The sequence below is a fragment of the Aulostomus chinensis genome, chromosome 13 (genome assembly GCF_037954235.1).
Source record: "Aulostomus chinensis isolate RoL2024-O1b breed Wild chromosome 13, RoL_Achi_v1.0, whole genome shotgun sequence".
Lineage (NCBI taxonomy): Eukaryota > Metazoa > Chordata > Actinopteri > Syngnathiformes > Aulostomidae > Aulostomus > Aulostomus chinensis.
The window spans coordinates 1,392,721-1,411,744 of record NC_141332.1 but is presented as its reverse complement, the minus strand read 5'-3'; the positions used below and the strand labels follow the sequence as shown (position 1 = coordinate 1,411,744).

Genomic DNA, 19,024 nt, shown 5'->3' with positions numbered 1-19,024 from the left:
CTGGTTGTTCATTGTGCTTTTTTTTTTAAAGACTTCAAGTACTAACACACATTTTCAAATCTCATTTAATTAAAATGAGGAATCAATCGAACAGTAACACTCAGTAAAAAAGCATGCATAAAACGAGTTCAAACAAGACAAACTACTAATAAAAACATGCATAACTCAACAAACTACATAAACTTTTTTTTGGAAACCATTGAAAAAAACTGTGCAGCAGGAAAGCAGCTGACAACCTGATGTGATGACCTTCTCAGTAGAGCTGCTTCTTATTTACAGACTGCAGGACCTGCTGGGCTGCAGCCTGCCGAGCCTTGTCCAGGGTGTTGGCAGCAGTGGGTCCAGGCAAGATCATGACCAGCCCCTTGAAATCAGTGGCTATCCCAGGGATGCACACCTTGAAGGCAAAGAAGAGGAATCCATCTGGCCCCGCATGGCTGTAGTGTATCTCATAGAGTGGTGGGCCAACCTCAGTTGCCTCACACACCTTATGGAGTAGCATCACTGGGGAAGCTACAGACACTGGATACTCCTGGGACATGGAGGAGCACTGGGGAGTAGTGGGTCCTCCCACTGCTCTGCAGAAATCTGAGGGAATTGATGGAGGATGGGCCGGACGAAGAGGCAGGACTGAGGGCTGAGTTGAGTTCATAATGTGGCGCGGCAGCTTTAGGGTCGATGGCAGGAGACTAGTAGGAGGTTTGTGAGGAGGCAGCAGCTCGTCCAGGCTGGGCTTCATTGAGGACTGCCACTTGATCGAGATGGTCAAGGCAAACTGCTTCTTGAATGCTGAGACAAAAAATAAGGATTAAATTGGTTTGGAAGCTAAAACTCATGATGGCCGCAATTAATCAAAAAACAAAAACATTCAAATACTGTTCAAAGGTTTCATTTGTATATGTCTAATGATTTAGTTTGTAAATTACAAATATTTGGTCAAGAATAGTAACAGCATAATTTTTTATAGTGCCTTTATTCTCTGCTCTATGTACTCATTCACACTGATGAAGGCTTCCAAACAGGGTACAATCCCACTCATCAAGAACAATTAAATTCACAAGTAGTGAACCAGTAACCTTTCAAGCACTAGCTGGCCACTCTACTTCAACGGGTGCAGTAATGAAATATGGAGGAAGACACAAATGCTGACAGTTCAGAGTCTAGTCAGTTTTATTTGTATCGTGCCAAATCACAAGTTATCTCATGACACTTGAACCAAACACTTTACAATTCCCCATGAGCAAGTACATCTGCAACTGCAGAGATGCAAAAATTCCTTTAACAGGCAGAAACATTGAGCAAATCCCGGCTCATCTGCTTTGACTGGTTGGGGGGCAGCAGCTTAACAATTCTCAAAATGAAGCAGAGTACAACTATGACATTGAAAGGATTTTTTTTTTGCGGCAAGTTAAATAAATCTGAATAAAATTGTATTGATGTGATTTCAGAATTTACTTAGCTTTTGAGTCAGTTATTATGGATAAATGTCTTCCCTTCTGGTGAAGAATGTGTGTGTGCTCCAAATATGATTGTTGCTGTTTGCACAACATAGTGCCATCATACTCATGGTCACTCATGCTTGTGTTTCAAACCAGCAATTTATCAGGCACCCCAACCCATCAGGCTGGAAATCATCCTATTTTGGCCAGGGGTCGATACAAATTGGCACATCTTCTAGATACTGAACGAGGAAACTTTGCTAGTTTACATGTGAGCCTCACATATTACGGCCCAATACCGTACATACACTACTTTCAAAAAGTTAAGGATATTTGGCTTTTGGGTGAAATTGATTGAAAAAGTAAGTTCACGCTACAGTGACATATCATGAAAGTAGGGCATTTAGGTAATGTAATGCAATGCAATGGTGATTTCCTCATCTCAAACAATTCAGTGAAACAAAAGACAACATATATGTACGTACATACTGTATGTGTGTGTGTGTGTGTGTCTCTCTCTCTCTCTATATATATACACTCACACACACACATGCATGCTACAGATATATACACATATATAATGTGTATATATACATACATACATACTGTATGTATGTATAAATAGATATACACACATACATATACAGATATATACACACAACGTGTATATACATTTATACAGATATATGTATAGCTATCTATCTATAACTCTTTCTCTCTCTCTCTCTCTCTCTCTCTCTCTCTCTCTCTCTCTCTCTCTCTATATATATATAGCTGAAATCTCTGAGATAGCTTTTTGTATCCTTCCCCTGTTCCCCAGTTGATGAAAGTACTTGAGCTGTGGTATAATATTCCCTTCCGCCGACACTTCATAACATCTGTAATTCCAAAACTGTATGATGAGACATGACATGAAATTGTCAAAGAATTTTCTGACTCAGCCCATGCAGTTCTAACAACAGATGGATGGACTTCCTGGGCCATTGAAAGTTTCCTCACAGTGACCGCTCATTTCATTACTTTGGAGTGGGAATTGAGAAGCTGTGTTTTGCAAACCTGCCCCATTTATGGAAGTCATACCAATGAATATCTCTCTGAAATACTGATAGACACGGTAGAGGAATGGAAACTGGAGAGGGCCAACAGCACAATTCCTGTTATTACAGATAATGCTAAAAATATAGTGAATGCTATCAATTTAGCTGCAGGACTTGGGCCACAGATAGGGTGCTTCACTCACACAGTTAACCTTGCAGCAAAAAGCGCAGTCTCACTAAACCCTGTTTCCCGACTTCTGGGGAAGGTTTGGAGGTGGTTAGCTTCTTTCACCAAAGCACGATAGCTTCCCATGTCCTGAAAACCAAGCAGGAAATACTGAAATTGCTTGTTCACAAACTAATACACGATGCCACAACTTGTTGGAACTCCACATATGACATGTTGCAATGTTATGTTGAGTAACAGCCTGCCATCTATTCTGCCCTCATAGACAAGGATATAAAGAAAAAAGTTATGGACATGTCCTTAACTGATAGGGAGACAAATCTAACAGAGGGCCTCATTAATATTCTCGAACCTCAGAATGTAACCACTCTCATGAGCACAGAAACACCCCCCTCCGTCTCAATGATTATCCCACTGCAGAGGATGATACTGAAATCATGACACTGAGTGCAGAACACAGTACCATCATCAAAGAAGCGAAGGCAGCTATCACTAAAGACCTTGAAGGCAGATACAATGACTCTAGTATTCAGGATTATCTGCAGAGCCACAGCACTGGATCCAAGATTCAAGTCAACGCCTTACTTGGAAGAAGCCTGCGTTCAGAAAATCTATGATGAACTCACCATGGACATTGTGGGCATTGCGAAGCAGGTATTGTGGTTTTATTTTGTATAAATCAATCAGGAGCAGAGCCAAGGCTGTCAGAGACCTCTCCTGCCCAGAAAAATAATCTGCCATGGCCAAGGTATTTACAGATTTGTCTACAACACAGAAAACTGAAAGGAGCACAAAGCCTTTGTCAGACATCATTCATGAGGAGGTCACCTCATACAAGGCCACAGTATAAGTGGTAAGTATAAGAACAATGAGTAGAGGTCACCTCATACAAGGCCACAGCATAAGTGGTAAGTATAAGAACAATGAGTAGAAGTATCCTCACATTGCTAAGTTGACACAATGTAACCTTGCTGTCCCAGGTACATCCTCTGCCCAGTGATGTGCAGTTTAACACGCCCCTCTGCTGGTTCCTTCGTGTTGTCACCCACCCAGCCTATAGAAACTGTGTCTGCCCCGAGGCTTTATAAGCCTGCACCCAAATCTGGAGGAGTAACTTATAGCAACTTAGTTAAAATTAAAACCACTGCTCCAGCAAACCAACCCAGTAAAACTATTAAATGTGGTTTGCTTAATATTCGATCTCTTGCATCCAAGTCTCTCCTAGTGAACGATTTAATTACTAATTATCAGATTGGTGTATTAGCACTCACTGAAACCTGGGTGCAGCAAGATGAGTATGTTAGTTTAAATGAATCTTCCCCTCCTGGTTACATTAACTACCATGTACCTCGCACCACTGGCAGAGGAGGAGGAGTAGCTGCAATCTATCAGTCAAATTTGGTGCTTAACCCTCGACCTAACAGTTCATTTAATTCATTTGAGAGCCTTATTGTCAGCTTTTCCCACCCAGACTGGAAAGCAGAGAAACCACTCTTACTTGCTGTGGTGTATCATCCTCCTGCACCTTATTCTGAGTTCTTAAAAGAATTCCCTGACTTTCTGTCTAACTTGGCATTGATCTCAGACAAAGTCATTATAGTGGGTGACTTTAACATCCATGTGGACGTCAATGATGATTCTCTGGCCACTGCGTTTAAGTCGCTTCTTGATTCTGTTGGCTTCTGTCAGAGGGTAAACAAACCCACTCACACTTTTAATCACATCCTTGATTTAGTACTCACTTATGGAATAGAAGCTGACCTCATCATAGTTCTTCCTCAGAACCCCGTCTTGTCTGATCACTCCTTAATTACATTTGAATTTACTTTAACAAATTATATCCTACCTGGGAAAAAGTCCCGCTTCAGTAGATGTCTATCTGACACTGCTGTTTCTAGATTTAAGGAGCTTATTCCAGCAGAGCTTGCTGCCACATCTTGTAGTAATATAATGGGCAGTTATGCTGATTTCACCCCTTCGCAGGTAGACTATCTTGTGGACAGCACTGCAGCAGCACTCCTTGGGACACTTGATGCCATAGCTCCCCTGAAGAAGAAGGTTATCAACCAGAAAAGAATAGTTCCCTGGTACAGCCCAGAGCTGTGTGCCTTAAAACAGAAGACCAGACAATTGGAAAGGAAGACACATTCCAGCCAGCACGATGAAGTCCACCAAGCCTGGAAGGAGAGTTTATTAATATATAAAAAAGAACTCTGTAATGCTAGAAGCGCTTCCTACTCATCCTTAATAGACAAGAATAAGAACAACCCCAGGTTCCTCTTCAGCACCGTGGGCAGGCTCACCAAGAACCATAGTGCTGTTGAGCCATGCATCCCCCCAACTCTCAGCAGTAACGACTTCCTTTCTTTCTTTACTGAAAAGATTGTGAATATTAGAATGAAGATTGCCAGTAATGGAGGACAGACTACAGTCCCCATAGAAGCACCTCCCAGACTTGGTGCATACTTGGACAGCTTCTCCCCCATCGACCTGTTAGAATTAACTTCTGCAGTCACTTCCTCCAAGTCAGCCACTTGTCTGCTGGATCCCATCCAGAAAAGCCTCCTTCAGGATGCCTTCCCTCTAGTCAACACTTCTATATTAAATCAAATTAATCTTTCCTTAGTCACAGGTTATGTGCCACAGGCCTTTAAGGTGGCTGTCATCAACCCTTTACTTAAAAAACCTTCTCTTGACCTAGATGTGTTAGCCAACTATAGGCCAATATCCAACCTCCCCTACATCTCCAAGATCCTTGAGAAGGTTGCCCTGGAGCAGCTACATGAACATTTGCACAGCAACGAGCTCTTTGAAGCCTTCCAGTCTGGACTCAGGGAACACTGCACTGGTCAGAGTCTCCAATGATCTTCTCACACCTTCAGACAGAGGTCTTGTCTCTGTGGTTGTCCTTTTGGACCTCAGTGCTGCATTTGACACCATCGACCACAGCATCCTGCTACAGAGACTAGACCATGAAACTGGGATTAAAGGAACTGCCCCAAAATGGTTTAAGTCCTACTTATCAGATAGGTTTCAGTTTGTTCATGTTAATAATGACTATTCAGAGTACAGCAGAGTTACATATGGTGGACCACAGGGTTCAGTTTTAGGACCGATTCTCTTCACTCTTTACATGCTCCCATTAGGTGACATAATCTGGAAGCACTCGATCAACTTCCACTGTTATGCAGATGACACACAACTTTACTTGTCGATGGAGCCAGACGACACAAGCCAGCTTACTCATCTGCAAGACTGCCTGAAAGACATTAAATCCTGGATGTCTTCTAACTTCTTACTGCTAAATTCAGATAAAACTGAGGTAATCATTTTTGGACCTAAACACCACAGGGACACACTCTTGAATCGGATCTCTACTCTAGATGGCATCACCTTGACCCGAGTACAACTGCAAGGAACCTTAGGGTCATTTTTGACCAGGACCTTTCCTGCAGCTCTCACATAAAGCATGTGACTAGGACCGCCTTCTTCCATCTGCGAAGTATTGCTAAGATTAGGAATATCCTTTCCCAGATTGATGCTGAGAAACTGGTGCATGCAATTATCATTTCTCGGCTGGACTACTGCAACTCTCTCTTGTCAGGATGTCCCAAAAACTCTCTAAAGAGTCTCCAGCTGGTCCAGAACGCTGCAGCGAGGGTTTTGACGTGAGTTAAGAAGAGAGAACACATCACTCCCACTTTAGCTTCTCTCCACTGGCTTCCTGTAGGATCTAGAATCGACTTCAAAGTCCTTCTGCTAACTTATAAGGCTCTCAATGATAAAGCTCCATCCTATTTGAAAGAGCTCATTAGTCCCTACTGTCCCACCAGAGCACTCCGCTCCCAGAATGCAGGTCTTTTAGTGATTCCCAGTATCAATAAAAACAGACTGGGAGGTAGAGCCTTTAGTTACCGGGCTCCTCTACTGTGGAACCAGCTCTCTCCATGGGTCAGAGAGGCAGACACTTTAACTACGTTTAAGTCCAGGCTTAAGACCTTCCTCTATGACAGAGCCTTCAGTTAGGACTGGTTCAGGTAGCTCTGAGCCATTGACAGCTATGCTGCTATAAGCTATAGCTCAAGCTGGCTTGCTCTCCCTGCCTCCCCTTCCAGAAGCTTCCTTCTTCAACTGTTATTAACATTTCCATGTTTCTCACATTTTGTACTGGAAACTGTTTTCTTGTCTGTACCAACATCTACTGCTTGTCTGTCCCTCCTGGGTGAGAGATCCCTCCTCTGTTGCTCACCCTGAGGTTTCTCAGATTTTTCCCTGTTAAAGGTTTTCTATGGAGTTTTTCCTCAGTCGATGTGAGGGTCTAAGGGCAGAGGATGTTGTTATGATGCCATGTGAAGCCCTTTGAGACAAACTGTTGGTGGAAACGGGCTCTACAAATAAAATTGCCTTGCCTTGCCTTGATGTGTTTTCTCAATGGCAGGGCACACTGTCACTGAAAGTAGGACTCGCCTCTTGGCAGATATAGTGGACAAGTTCATTTTCTTGCAGAAGAATATGGAAATAAAGTGAACATAGGAGTGTTGTTTTTAAATAGTGCAGTGTATTTGACTTTATGCAACATTTTCCATTGATTGCCATCTTTTTCAAAACATTTTAAAAATTACAGAGGCACTTTCAGTTTAGATCCCTATAGGTTTCCAATTACCGCACTTGAATTTCAAGTGAAAAAAATGTACTCTCGGTCACTCTCAGGGAAAAGAAGTACTGTTGATACTGTTGAGTGTTGAGCTGGTTATGCAACACTTTGTTTATGGTCTTTGCTGTTGTTATGCTGGTTGTTTGCTTTGCGATTTTCCATTCAGACTTATCCAAGACAGAACTTTGAAATTTCCTCTCTCCTTCTTTAAAAGAATACAATTTTTTAAGACCTACACTAAAGCTGGCAGTTTGATAATGCTAATCTGTGTTTCAGGTGAAGAGCTGCTGCAGTAGTATCCAGACAGCAGCACCATCATTGGTGCAATGCAGAAATTCTTGCTAGTCTTGTGTACATCAGCATTTCTTATGTACACAAAATCCTCATACTATGCAGTTGTAATGCATCACACTCAATTTGATGTCATAACTAGTAGGTTTAAAGTTTATCCTTTGTTCATAGCTATGCACTGATCTTGTCAATCAGTGTCATGCCTTTGTGTACAGAAGCTCACCTACCTTCCACTAGCACCTTCTTGGCCATAGATGCTGCATGATGGGATGTGAAGGCAACAATAGCTGACACACCCTCTATCCCAGGCCCAGCCTTCAGAGACACTCTCTCCACCCCCTCTGTCAGTCCACAAAGCACCTGAAATGATGAGTAAAAACAAATAAAAATAACAACAATGAACATTTATCTTAGTCAAGTCAAGTCAGTTTTATTTGTCTAGCGCCAAATCACAACAAAAGTTATCTCCTGACTCTTAACTAGTAGAGCAGGTCCAGCACCTCACTCCTTCAATGAATCTACACCCAACAATTCCCTATCAGCAGCACATCCTGCAACAGTGGTGACGAAAACCTTCCTTTTAACAGGCAGGAACATCAAGCAGACCCAGGCTCAATGGGAACGGACGTCTACTTTGACTGGTTGGGGGAAAGAAAGCAGGAGAGCAGGGCAGAGACAAAGATGGATCATGGATAAGAGAGTTATAGAGAAAGAAAGAGAGGGACAGAGATCAAGGAGGAGAATAAAGGAAAGAGACTGATGGACCATTTTTAGGGCTGCAAAGAAGATAAGAATACTCGCTTTTCTGTTTTATAGCCTTCTTTTAATTTCAAATGCACCACCATTCACTGTCATCCTCATAAATCATTGCAACAATGAGCATCTATTGAAATTGAAAGACCCACCTTTGTTGAGTGCTTGTTTATGAGCTGGAAATAATGCTCTTTGGGTCTGTAATACATCACAAACCTTTGTCATTCAACAATAATTTCATATCAGCTACCATCCATCCATCGTCTTCCACTTATTCCTGTTAAGGGTCGCGGGGGGGGGGGTGGAGCCTATCCCAGCGGATACGGGCGAGAGGCGGGGTTCACCCTGGACAGGTCACCAGTCCATCACAGGGCCAACATACAGAGAGACAACCATTCACACTCACAGTCACACCTACGGTCAATTTAGAGTATCAATCAGCCTCGTCCCCAATTACATGTCTTTGGACTGTGGGAGGAAGCTGGAGTACCAGAGAGAACCCACGCAGGCACAGGGAGAACATGCAAACTCCCATATCATATCAACTATCAAATACATAAAATATATAACTACTACTGCAGTTATTGTACATGTATATGTGTGTGTACAATGTTACAAACTAGATCCAATGGCACATCCTCCCCTGCAAATTAGGCTTAAACTCCATTGTCACCTGATGACCATGTCAATACCAACAGATCACTTGGAAAACTTGGTGAATAGTGTGAGTGCAACTTTGCTTATCTGGCAGTATTTTGAGTTTCAGTCAAAGGAAAAAGGAGAACAAAGAGATAATACTGAAGTCAGTCATTACGCCCCCCTCCCCCCAAAAAAACCCAAAGAAAAACTATAACAACTCTGTTGCAGACCATCTTATCATAATTCATGAAAACAGGGTGAATAGTATTGATTAAGAAGTTCTTTTAACACCTGTGATAGTAAGATTGGATGTAAACTTGACATGCACCACATTTGTTTAGTTTGGGTCTAGCTTTGATACGCATTTGCAGGTACTGACTCTAACTCTCACACCAAAGGCCTTTTTCTTGTCTATTATCACTATTGTTGTTGTGAGCGCTATTTACATCATGAGACTGTGACCAAACAGCACACGTTATTTAAAGAGCAAAAATAAACACAAATATACAGAAATCGATTGCAAAGCAGTTCATTTGAACAGAGAGTATTGATGAGGGATATGTTTCGTGTTGCTTTATGGTCAGTTCACAGTCCAGGGTGAGCTACTGAACAGAGTTTGGATCAATATGGAGCTCAGCATCACCATTAAATCAAGGATCTCTGTTTTCTCAATGTTTTTATTTGTAGCCAGTTCTGAAATTCCCTTTCAAACATCCTAGCTCAGATGTAAGCATGACGAGGTCCTCAAGTTTACATTAACACTGAGCAGTTATCATTAAAGACAACTCTGAATTAGCTTTCAAATCAGTTTTTTGATGTATTTTTACACCTGGAAATATGCGATCATTAAAGTAATGAACCCATAATTAGCTAGCATATGCAGATAAATGTATCAATCCTCCACATTAGCAGATGGCATTGTGAGTGAGTGGGTGCAAATTTGATCTTTCACTGTATACAAGCTGAGGACTGCTCTATATGAAAACTGTCCTGAGATAAATCTGTTACAAATTGATGAAATGAAAATAGAGCAGAACCAAAGTGAATGATGTTGGTGGATGTTAAAGGAACTAAATATAAATTCAAAAATACATTCTGCCACGTACAGAACCTGTGGCATAATGACTATGGAGCGGAGGGTGATGTAACACACCCTCTCTGTGTTCTTCTCCAGCCACTTGATTTCATGCCATGTTCATGTTAATGCATGTGAATCTCTTCCTCCTCCCTCCATTCAGAGCCACAGGCTGCAGCGAGCCAGGAGCAGCGGGGCGTATTTTGAAAACAAGATGGCAGAGAGCAGTCGAAAACATTCAGCTGAAGATGACCATGCAGATTTACTCAGAAAAAATAACATTGGTTGGCTAGAGATAAAGAAAAAGAAGACCAGAGTAGATCTTGGTCTTGCATTTCCAAGGTGGAGAGACCAGAAAAACACCACCACCTAATTAATTCAAAAGTATTAAGAATTAGATGTGGATTATTAAACTTCAGATCTCTGTCATCAAAAACGACATTAGTACATGTATTAATATATGACTAACATTGACTTGTTCAGTCTAACTGAAACCTGGCTGTGTAACGATGAGTATTTTGGCCTAAATAAATTCACTCCTCCAAATCATATCAACACTCATATTCCTTGGGGCTCTGGTGGAGGAGGAGTTGTTGCTGCCATTGTTGACAGAAATCTAGTAATTAATCCCAAACCCAAAATAACTTTAAACTCATTTGAAAGCCTTATGCTCAGTCTGTCTCATCCAGCTGAGAATTTCAACAGCTGCTGGTATTTGTTGTTTACGGCCCTCCTGGTCCACACTCTGAATTCTTATCTGATTCCCAGAGTTTACATCCAGTTAGTTCTGAAAACAAATAAAGTCAGTATTGTAGGATATTGATAATGACAGTTGGGTCATTTATCTCACTCTTAGACTAAATTGGCTTCTGTCAGTCGGTACATGAACCAATTCACTCTCATCAGCACACCCTTGACCTCATCCTGACATATGAAAATGAAGATGAATATTTTCTTGTTTGTCTGCAGTCTCTTTGATCAGACCATCACTTAATCAACAACACCATACACCACTAAGGAAAACGGTATTTTCCAGATGTCTGCCTGATCATGCTGTAGACAGATTTAAATTTTATGTAATGTCCTCCAGGACCCTATTATCAACTTTAATCACTTCCAAATTGCTCATTTTGCAGATGTTGAAACAGACACCATACAAACAGAAAAAAAACTATCAAACAAGGAAACAAGCACCGTAGTGCAATTCTGAAACCCAACAACTTAAACAGACAACACAAAAACTGGAGAGAATATGGCGTACCGCCAAACTGGAAGAGTCACATGTAATCTGGCAAGATAGCCTTAAAAATTACAGGGAAGCCCTTCATAAAATTAGAGCATCATCTTAATGAGCATTAATAGAGGAAAACAAGAACAACGTGAGGTTTTTCTTCAGCGCTGTAGCCAGACTAACAGAGAGCCACACTATTATTTTTTACCTAGATTATTCATTATTCAATCATTTAATGCTAAATTTCTACTCATTAGAGATCAAATTCATCTCCTCCTGCCATCAGCTGACAACATATTCACTTTAAACTCAGAAACCTTAGAGACAGCAGTAGGCCCACACATGACTGCTTTTCTCCCACTGACCTTCACAAACTCTATACAACAATTTCTTCAACACCTGGGCGCCAAAATAACAGCATGCTGTCATGGGGGGTGGGGGGTGGAAGGGGCTAAAGTGTAGGGGGCACACCTGGGACTAAGATGATGCTGTTGAGTCCACTGGAGGTGTCGAGGGCCTCGTAAAATCAACGCCAATGAAGGAGGGTGCCCACCTGATGACCCTGGCGAAATCTTTACCTCCTTCAACCACCCAACCCTAAAATGTCATCATCTGTCTAACATGAGTGCTTCAAGGTACATGCAAGGATTGTGAAACCTAGTCCTGAACCTGTTCTACGATCAGGTGCAAACAGAAGGATGCCCCTGCCATGCAGAGTCCCCAGCACTCTGGATCTTAACATCCAGACTTAGCGGCGAGGTCCCGTGGTCGAGGAGGTACTTACCAACGCATCCACATGAACCCAAACAGCTAACTAAACTTGAAGCCTGTCTAAATGATATTAAAACAAAAAAACATTGGCACTATACAAATAAAACTGACTTGACTTGATTCTATGGGCTTTTCACATGATAAGCGATTGTCACAATATGCCACCGTTTGCATGCTCAGCAATGGCATTTCCACTTCAACGAAAGACATCAGCAGACGAGGCAGTCCTTAAGTGTGGTCCAGGTGCATTTGCACACATTGTGTATTAAACCACCTCCAAATTTAGTTTCAGTGATGACATCCCAAGATAATTTGATACGCACTGAGTGTGTGCACACGCGTTAAGTGTGACTGGGTCACTCAGGATGGATCTTAAGGGTCTATGTATCTCTGCATCTGTTTCAGTCTGAGGAAAGGCTTAAGACTGAAATGTTACATAAACATGTGGTGAAATCACATGAATAATGTTTGTGATGATTGTGACATTCATGTTGGGCAAAATTACCCAGCCGCCATCATGCCATGTTTGTCTCACACTACAACAACGAACGAGACCTGCTACAGTTGCAGTACCTGAACCAACTCCTCTTGCTTGGTGGTGACAGGCAGATCTCCAATGCAGAGGTGTCTCTTCTCTGTGCTACGTCGGACACTGAGGCGGAAGCCAGGCTCAATCATGTGGCCGTGCAGCCGACGGATGGCATCAGCAGCCACACCTGCTGAGCCATATTTGGCATAGGCAAAGCCACGGTTTTGGCCGCTGAAATTCATCATGAGTCGGAATTCCCAGAGTGGCCCGACTGAACAGAACAGGGGTATCAGTAGATCCTCATAGGTGTCTCGAGGGATTTGACTGATGAACACCTCGCAGCGCGATCCTGGGGTAGGACCATCCCACACTGTCAGCAGAATGCAGGAGAAGAGAGAGTGGGTGATAGGAACCCTATTATGAGACCTCACCAACAAGGTCACACCAGAGAGGATTTTATCTTTTATTTTTTAGTAAATCAACCAGCAACTTGATTGTTTGTTTTTTTTAAATCAAGTATTATGTGCACATGCACCAAAAAGCTTCCACTGCCAAAGACACTGTTTTGGCTCAATTTTCATAATGGAGTTTGAAACTGCACGTCTATTTTGAATATGTCCACATATTTATATATAATCGTTTTTCTAACATCAATAATCATTGTCATCAACTGGAGCTACTATGCTGACCATTTTTGCTGCGCACCATATCTTCATAATTTTTTCCTCATTGTGTGACAACATGGTCCTCCTCACACGTGAAATGACAGAATCTTGTTAGTAACAGGTCTGTTTGTGCTGTGAATGTGCAGAACACACCTCGCCAGTAGGGCTGCTAAAAACCCCACTGTACATCCTAACATAACATGAATCAATGTGTTTAATATGTAAGACCGACAGATCTTGTTTACAATCACATAATATAAAAGAAATGCTCACAAAAGATTTTTGATCAACTTGATTAACTTCAGATAAGAAATAAACTCCTGCACCTGTTCTCCTCCAAAACCATGAAATTCTTAACACAGTTTGAGCAACTTGATTATTTCTGTCATTCTCCACTGAAAAATGACTTGTAACTTCAGTCACAAGGTAAATAATCGCCATGTTATTTCATTTCTCTTTACAAAACAAGTAGACACCCCCAGCTCTGGGAACTGGTCCTGTTTCACCATTTCCTGACATTTTACTGATCAGTGATTCTTCAACTGTAGTACAGCCACCACTGCTCCCTCAAATTGTAGATGGAAAATCCAATTGAAAATGAAACAAAACAGAAGTATCTTAAAACAAAGAACACCATCAAAACAGTAAATATTTTCAAATTGAAAGTTTTGTCTTGTAATATATTTGTTTCAGACCCCTAAGTTCAACAGGTTTCAGCTGTCTGTTGTGACTTTGATTTCACATGTTTTTTAATCAAGCTGGATGAAAGCACTGATGTCAAAAACACTGCCAGTTACTTATTTTCATATACTAACAACATAGCTCAGTGTGTTTCACCAGTGATCAATGCATCAATATAGAAATCATTAATTGGTAACACATTTCATTGTAACCTAAGAGTTCACCAGCCTGATACATACGATTGAAATCAAGTTCAAAATTCATGAACATACCAGAGCATGCGTGTTTCATGTTTCCTTTTAATATTCTGATGTGTGGCTCCACACTGACTTCATCCAAGCCAGTGTGGGCCTCTGAGAAACATGTTGCCCACCCCTGCTGTGGCTAAATAAGAGCCGCTACCCTACTGTATGTTTAAGTTGGTCGTAATGGTGGTACTTGGAGTGCTTCATTTTTCTGAGGTGGTACTTGGTTAAAATAGTTTGAGAATCACTGTTATTGACCAATAGTGATAATCAATGAGATGACAATGATGAATGAATGGAAGCTGCATATTCTTTTTCTTTGCAGTGCTGTTTTAGTCATATATTTGTATTTAGCATGAATTATTATCTCATGCAGTCTGCAGGAGAGTGTTTACCTTCAGGTGGTCCTCCATATTTCCTCTGGCCATTAACTTGGATCAGTTTTGTATTGGTTGTTTTCAGCCAGGTTTCCAGTGCCTGCACTCGCCCAAGGTTCAACACCTGAGGAGGAAGCAAAGTTGAGACAACTCCTCAGTGACAGGCTTCAAAAGTAAAAACCATAGACAAAATGTTAAATAACTGTCAATATGTTTTATATTTTAGATTCCTCAAAGTAGCCACCCTTTGCTTTGTTGGCAGTGCTGCAAACCCTTGGCCTTCTCTCAGTGAGCTTCATGATGTAGTCTCCTGAAATGGTTTTCACTTCCCAGGTTTGCCTTGCCAGGGTTAATTAGTGAACTTTCTGGGCTTCTTATTGGGGTTGAGGCCATCAGTTGTGTTGTGCAGAAGCCAGGTTGGTACACAGCTGACAGCCCTATTTGACAACTGTTAAAATTCATATTATGGCAAGAACCAATCAGTCAAGTCAAGAAAAGACAGTCCATCGTTACTTTAAGAACTGAAGGTCAGTAAGTCCGGAATATTGCAGAAACTTTGAATGTGTCCCCGAGTGCAGTTGCAAAAACTATCAAATGCTACGATGAAACTGGCTCAAATGAGGAAGGAAGACCAAGAGTCTCCTCTGCTGCTGAGAATAAGTTTATCCAAGTCACCAGACTCAAAAATCACAAGTTAACAGCACCTCAGATTAGAGCCCAGATAAACGCCACTCAGAGTTCTAGTAGCAGACACATCTCAACATCAACTGTTCAGAGGAGACTGCGCCAATCAGGCCTGTATGGTTGAATAGCTGCTAAGAAACCAAGACTAAGGAAAAGCAAGAAGCAGAAAAGATTTGTTTGGGCCAAGAAACAATAGGAATGGACATTAGACAGGTGAAAATCTGTGCTTTGGTCTGATGGGTCCAAATTTGAGATCTGTGTCTTTGTGTGATCCAGAAAAGATTAATAGATGGCCACTACATGCATGGTTCCCACCGTGAAGGATGGAGGAGGAGGTGTGATGGTGTGGGGGGGCTTTGCTGGTGTCACTGTTGGGGATTTATTCAAAATTGTAGGCACACTGAACCTACATGGCTACCACAGCATCCTGCAGCGACATGCCATCCCATCCAGTTTGCGTTTAGTTGGCCCATCACTTATTTTACAACAGGACATGTTACCGCCAGTTCAGTTTATTTATATATATATATATATATATATATATATATATATATATATATATAGATAGATATATAGAGATAGATTTACCATAAACAGAAACCTTTGAATATCCAGAGGAGATTGAAAGGAGATTCAAAAACAATACAGTCCTAACAGCTGATTGGTGTCCAGCTTTCCACTAAAAACAAAAACAACAGAAGCAAAAAATAGAGCTTTCCAAAAATGGCAACCTCCCCTGTGCCTCTTTATTTCTGTATGTAGTGTTTTTCACCAGATGAGCCAGGCTGAAACAATTGACACTGATCAAATGTACAAGCAGATGCATAACATTAAGTACTGTTTATTTTGAGCAGGGGTGTCAAACTGATCCAGTAAATGTGGCTGCAGGTTTTCATTCCAACCCAGCAAAAGCAACACCTGATCCAACCAATGAGCTGTGTGGACACAGCTTAGTTGATTTAAGTCAAGTCAGGTGTTGCTTTTGCTGGGTTGGAATGAAAACCTGCAGCCACATTTACTGGATCAGTTTGACACCCCTGATTTAGAAAAACATGATTACCAGGCCTAAAAAGAAAGGCTGTTTTGGTTTAATACCCCGCCACCACCAGAACTTAAATGGTTTTCTTGGCCCATTCAACAGCCCTCAACCAGGTTCAGCAGAAAGAAAATAAATAAATAAATAAATAAATAGCCAAATATGTAATTCTCCTGAAAAACAAACCGGAAAAACATAACTTCCACCAAAACATTGCTTTGTGTTCTAATCAGATCAATTTACTGCTTCAAATTGTTGCTAATTGTAAGTTATATTCCACATAAGAAGCCTAGCATTTCCACAAAGGAATACTGACCAAAGAGCATAACTATGACTACATGACTCGATAAGGTGTCACAAATGTACTAAGAGGATGAATGCACATCTTTTGATAACTGCGAGCCAAGGGTCTTCACTAATGGTGTAATGAGTGGCAGGTGGGATTTTACTAATTCAGGGTCCAAAGAAGGAAAATATAAACAACAGAAATGTCAACACTTGTTCCCTGAGTCCAGGTCCCCATGTGCAGCTGGACACTAGACACAATGTCGCCACCAGCAACGATAGGTTTTCAGATGCTAAACTGGCGGTAACGTGTCCCGCTGGACGATAAGAACTAGGGGGCGACGTCCTGGCGCCGGTACTTCTGTTCAGTGACCAACACCTTGGATTTACACGCCTTCTACTCTGTTAACGAAGTGTCTGACGCAGGAGCACACAAACGTAGAAACTACAATTAAAGAACGATGTAAGGCAGTTTAAAAATGTACCTGGCTCTGCTTGGATTCCATGATCTCCACTCTGTTTCGTTCGACAGCGCGAACAGTGACGCCACTGTGAATCCTGGGCCCGCTATTGGTCGAAACGCCGGACCTGCCCGTAAACACGCAACCACACATGAGGTTATTGCGCATTCTGTTCAAATCTGAAGAAAATCCAATTCAAAGAATTAAAGTCTTGTTCTAATTTTTTTCTTTTTCCAAAATTGTAAGTGAAAGTAAAATTCAATGTATTGCTTATCGTATATATATATATATATATATATATATATATATATATATATATATATATATATATATATATATATATAAATATAAATATATATATATACATATATATATATATATTTGAAAATGATTTTCTCTTAAAATTATATATTTTCATTGATGTGATAATTGCAACCCTCAAACTTTGCCTTTATCAAAAATCCTCAATCTGCAGTTTTTGCATCCTTGCAGACCTTTGGCAACCTTAATGATCCCGTTTAGCCGGTACGGCTCCCAATTTCCCATGACCAAAGCGTACCCAGCCCATCTCACTGCCTGTACCATGTTTGCTTGATAACGTTGAGCACTCTCCCGACATCTCTTCTGCATCTCTCAAATGTTCTTCTTTGTGATTTGTACACCTCAAACTTTGCTTTGCATGTCCATAACATTTTTTTTCCCAAACTTGATCTTTCCAGTGGTGAGGTCGTCTCACCCATCATAAGCTTTTTTTTAGTTGCTAGTCTACAAGGTGAATTTTTCTTGGTGTTGCCTGTAGATTTTGTAATGTATTTGTTTGTTTTCTTCCAGTTTTACTATGGTGAGGATCTGTTTGTGCTACCCTGTGAAAGGAGAAGTAGCATTCTGTGGAGTTTTCTGTTTCTTGATGATATTTTGCATTGAAAAAGCTTCATTTATTGGAAAATATATTGACAGGCCTTTCCCATCAGCAGGAAACAGGTTCTGTACCCACATGGGAACTTTATTTTTGAGCTGTTCTGCATTTTCTTCCTGCAATTGATTCATTCCAAACCTCCAAATCAGGTTTGCAAATAGTTTTTTTTCCCTTGGGAATGGTGACTACATCTTGCCACCCCCCCCCCCCCCCCACATTGTCTTAATGAAGAATGATGAACACATGACTACAGGTAGAGTCTTAGACCCACCAGTGTTGCATCAACTGTGCGTGAGTTAATGAAATGAATAAATGTTATTCTTATTTTACATATCTAGACTTTATAAAAGGCATCTGAATTATATTGGTTAACCAGTGGTGCAAATGGGACTTGTCCTCTCCTCAGTTTGCAGAGGAAGTAGAGGTGTGTTTGAGCCCTCTTGACCAGTGATGTGGTGTTGTTGGTCCAGTGGAGGTCCTCAGGGGTGTGAATCCCCTGGAACTTGGTGCTGCTCACCCTCCCCACAGCAGTGCCGTTGATGGTCCGTGGGAACGATATAATTTCCCCCATCAATGATGCAATATTTCAGCTCAAAACTGGTGAGCATGCAGGCCAGTTAGTTCAATAGACAGAACCAAGTTAGAGAAAATATTGGATGGCACTGATTCAAGAACCCCCACCAGCTTGAAGGGAAACGAGCTCAAGTTTCAGAGGAAAGATCTTTGTTTCTGGACATTGGGATCCATAACTGAGCCCAAGATTGCTGATGATTGGCAAGAGGGATGATAACTATGCGATCGCAAGTCAAAATTAGAATCAAAGTACAAAAATCAGAGCAGGGCAAGGAAAGTTAATTTTCAAGGGGGAAAATGGCAGAATGCTCATGGAGTGCCAGAGAGGAGGGATCCCAGTCCAGACATGCAATCAGTACCAAAGGTACAGAACAGAAAAAAAGAAAATGAATCATATTACATATAACAAGCTGACATTCATAACAAAAGAATTTGATGCAAATATATTGTTAGTTGAATTTGTCCACAAAAGTAATGGGCATGCAAGGCAAGGCA

General features: G+C 41.2%; 1 protein-coding gene across 1 annotated transcript; it reads right to left on the bottom strand.

Annotated features, from left to right (window-relative positions):
• Positions 1–49: 49 nt before the first annotated feature.
• dnd1 (DND microRNA-mediated repression inhibitor 1) lies at positions 50–17,191 on the bottom strand. The gene is made up of 5 exons (XM_086222749.1): positions 17,065–17,191; positions 14,593–14,698; positions 12,651–12,976; positions 7,836–7,968; positions 50–789 (listed from the first exon to the last, which is right to left on the bottom strand). Exons 1-5 carry the CDS (start codon positions 17,083–17,085, stop codon positions 254–256), a joined length of 1,122 nt encoding a protein of 373 aa, XP_086078875.1. The 5' UTR covers positions 17,086–17,191; the 3' UTR covers positions 50–253.
• Positions 17,192–19,024: the final 1,833 nt, after the last annotated feature.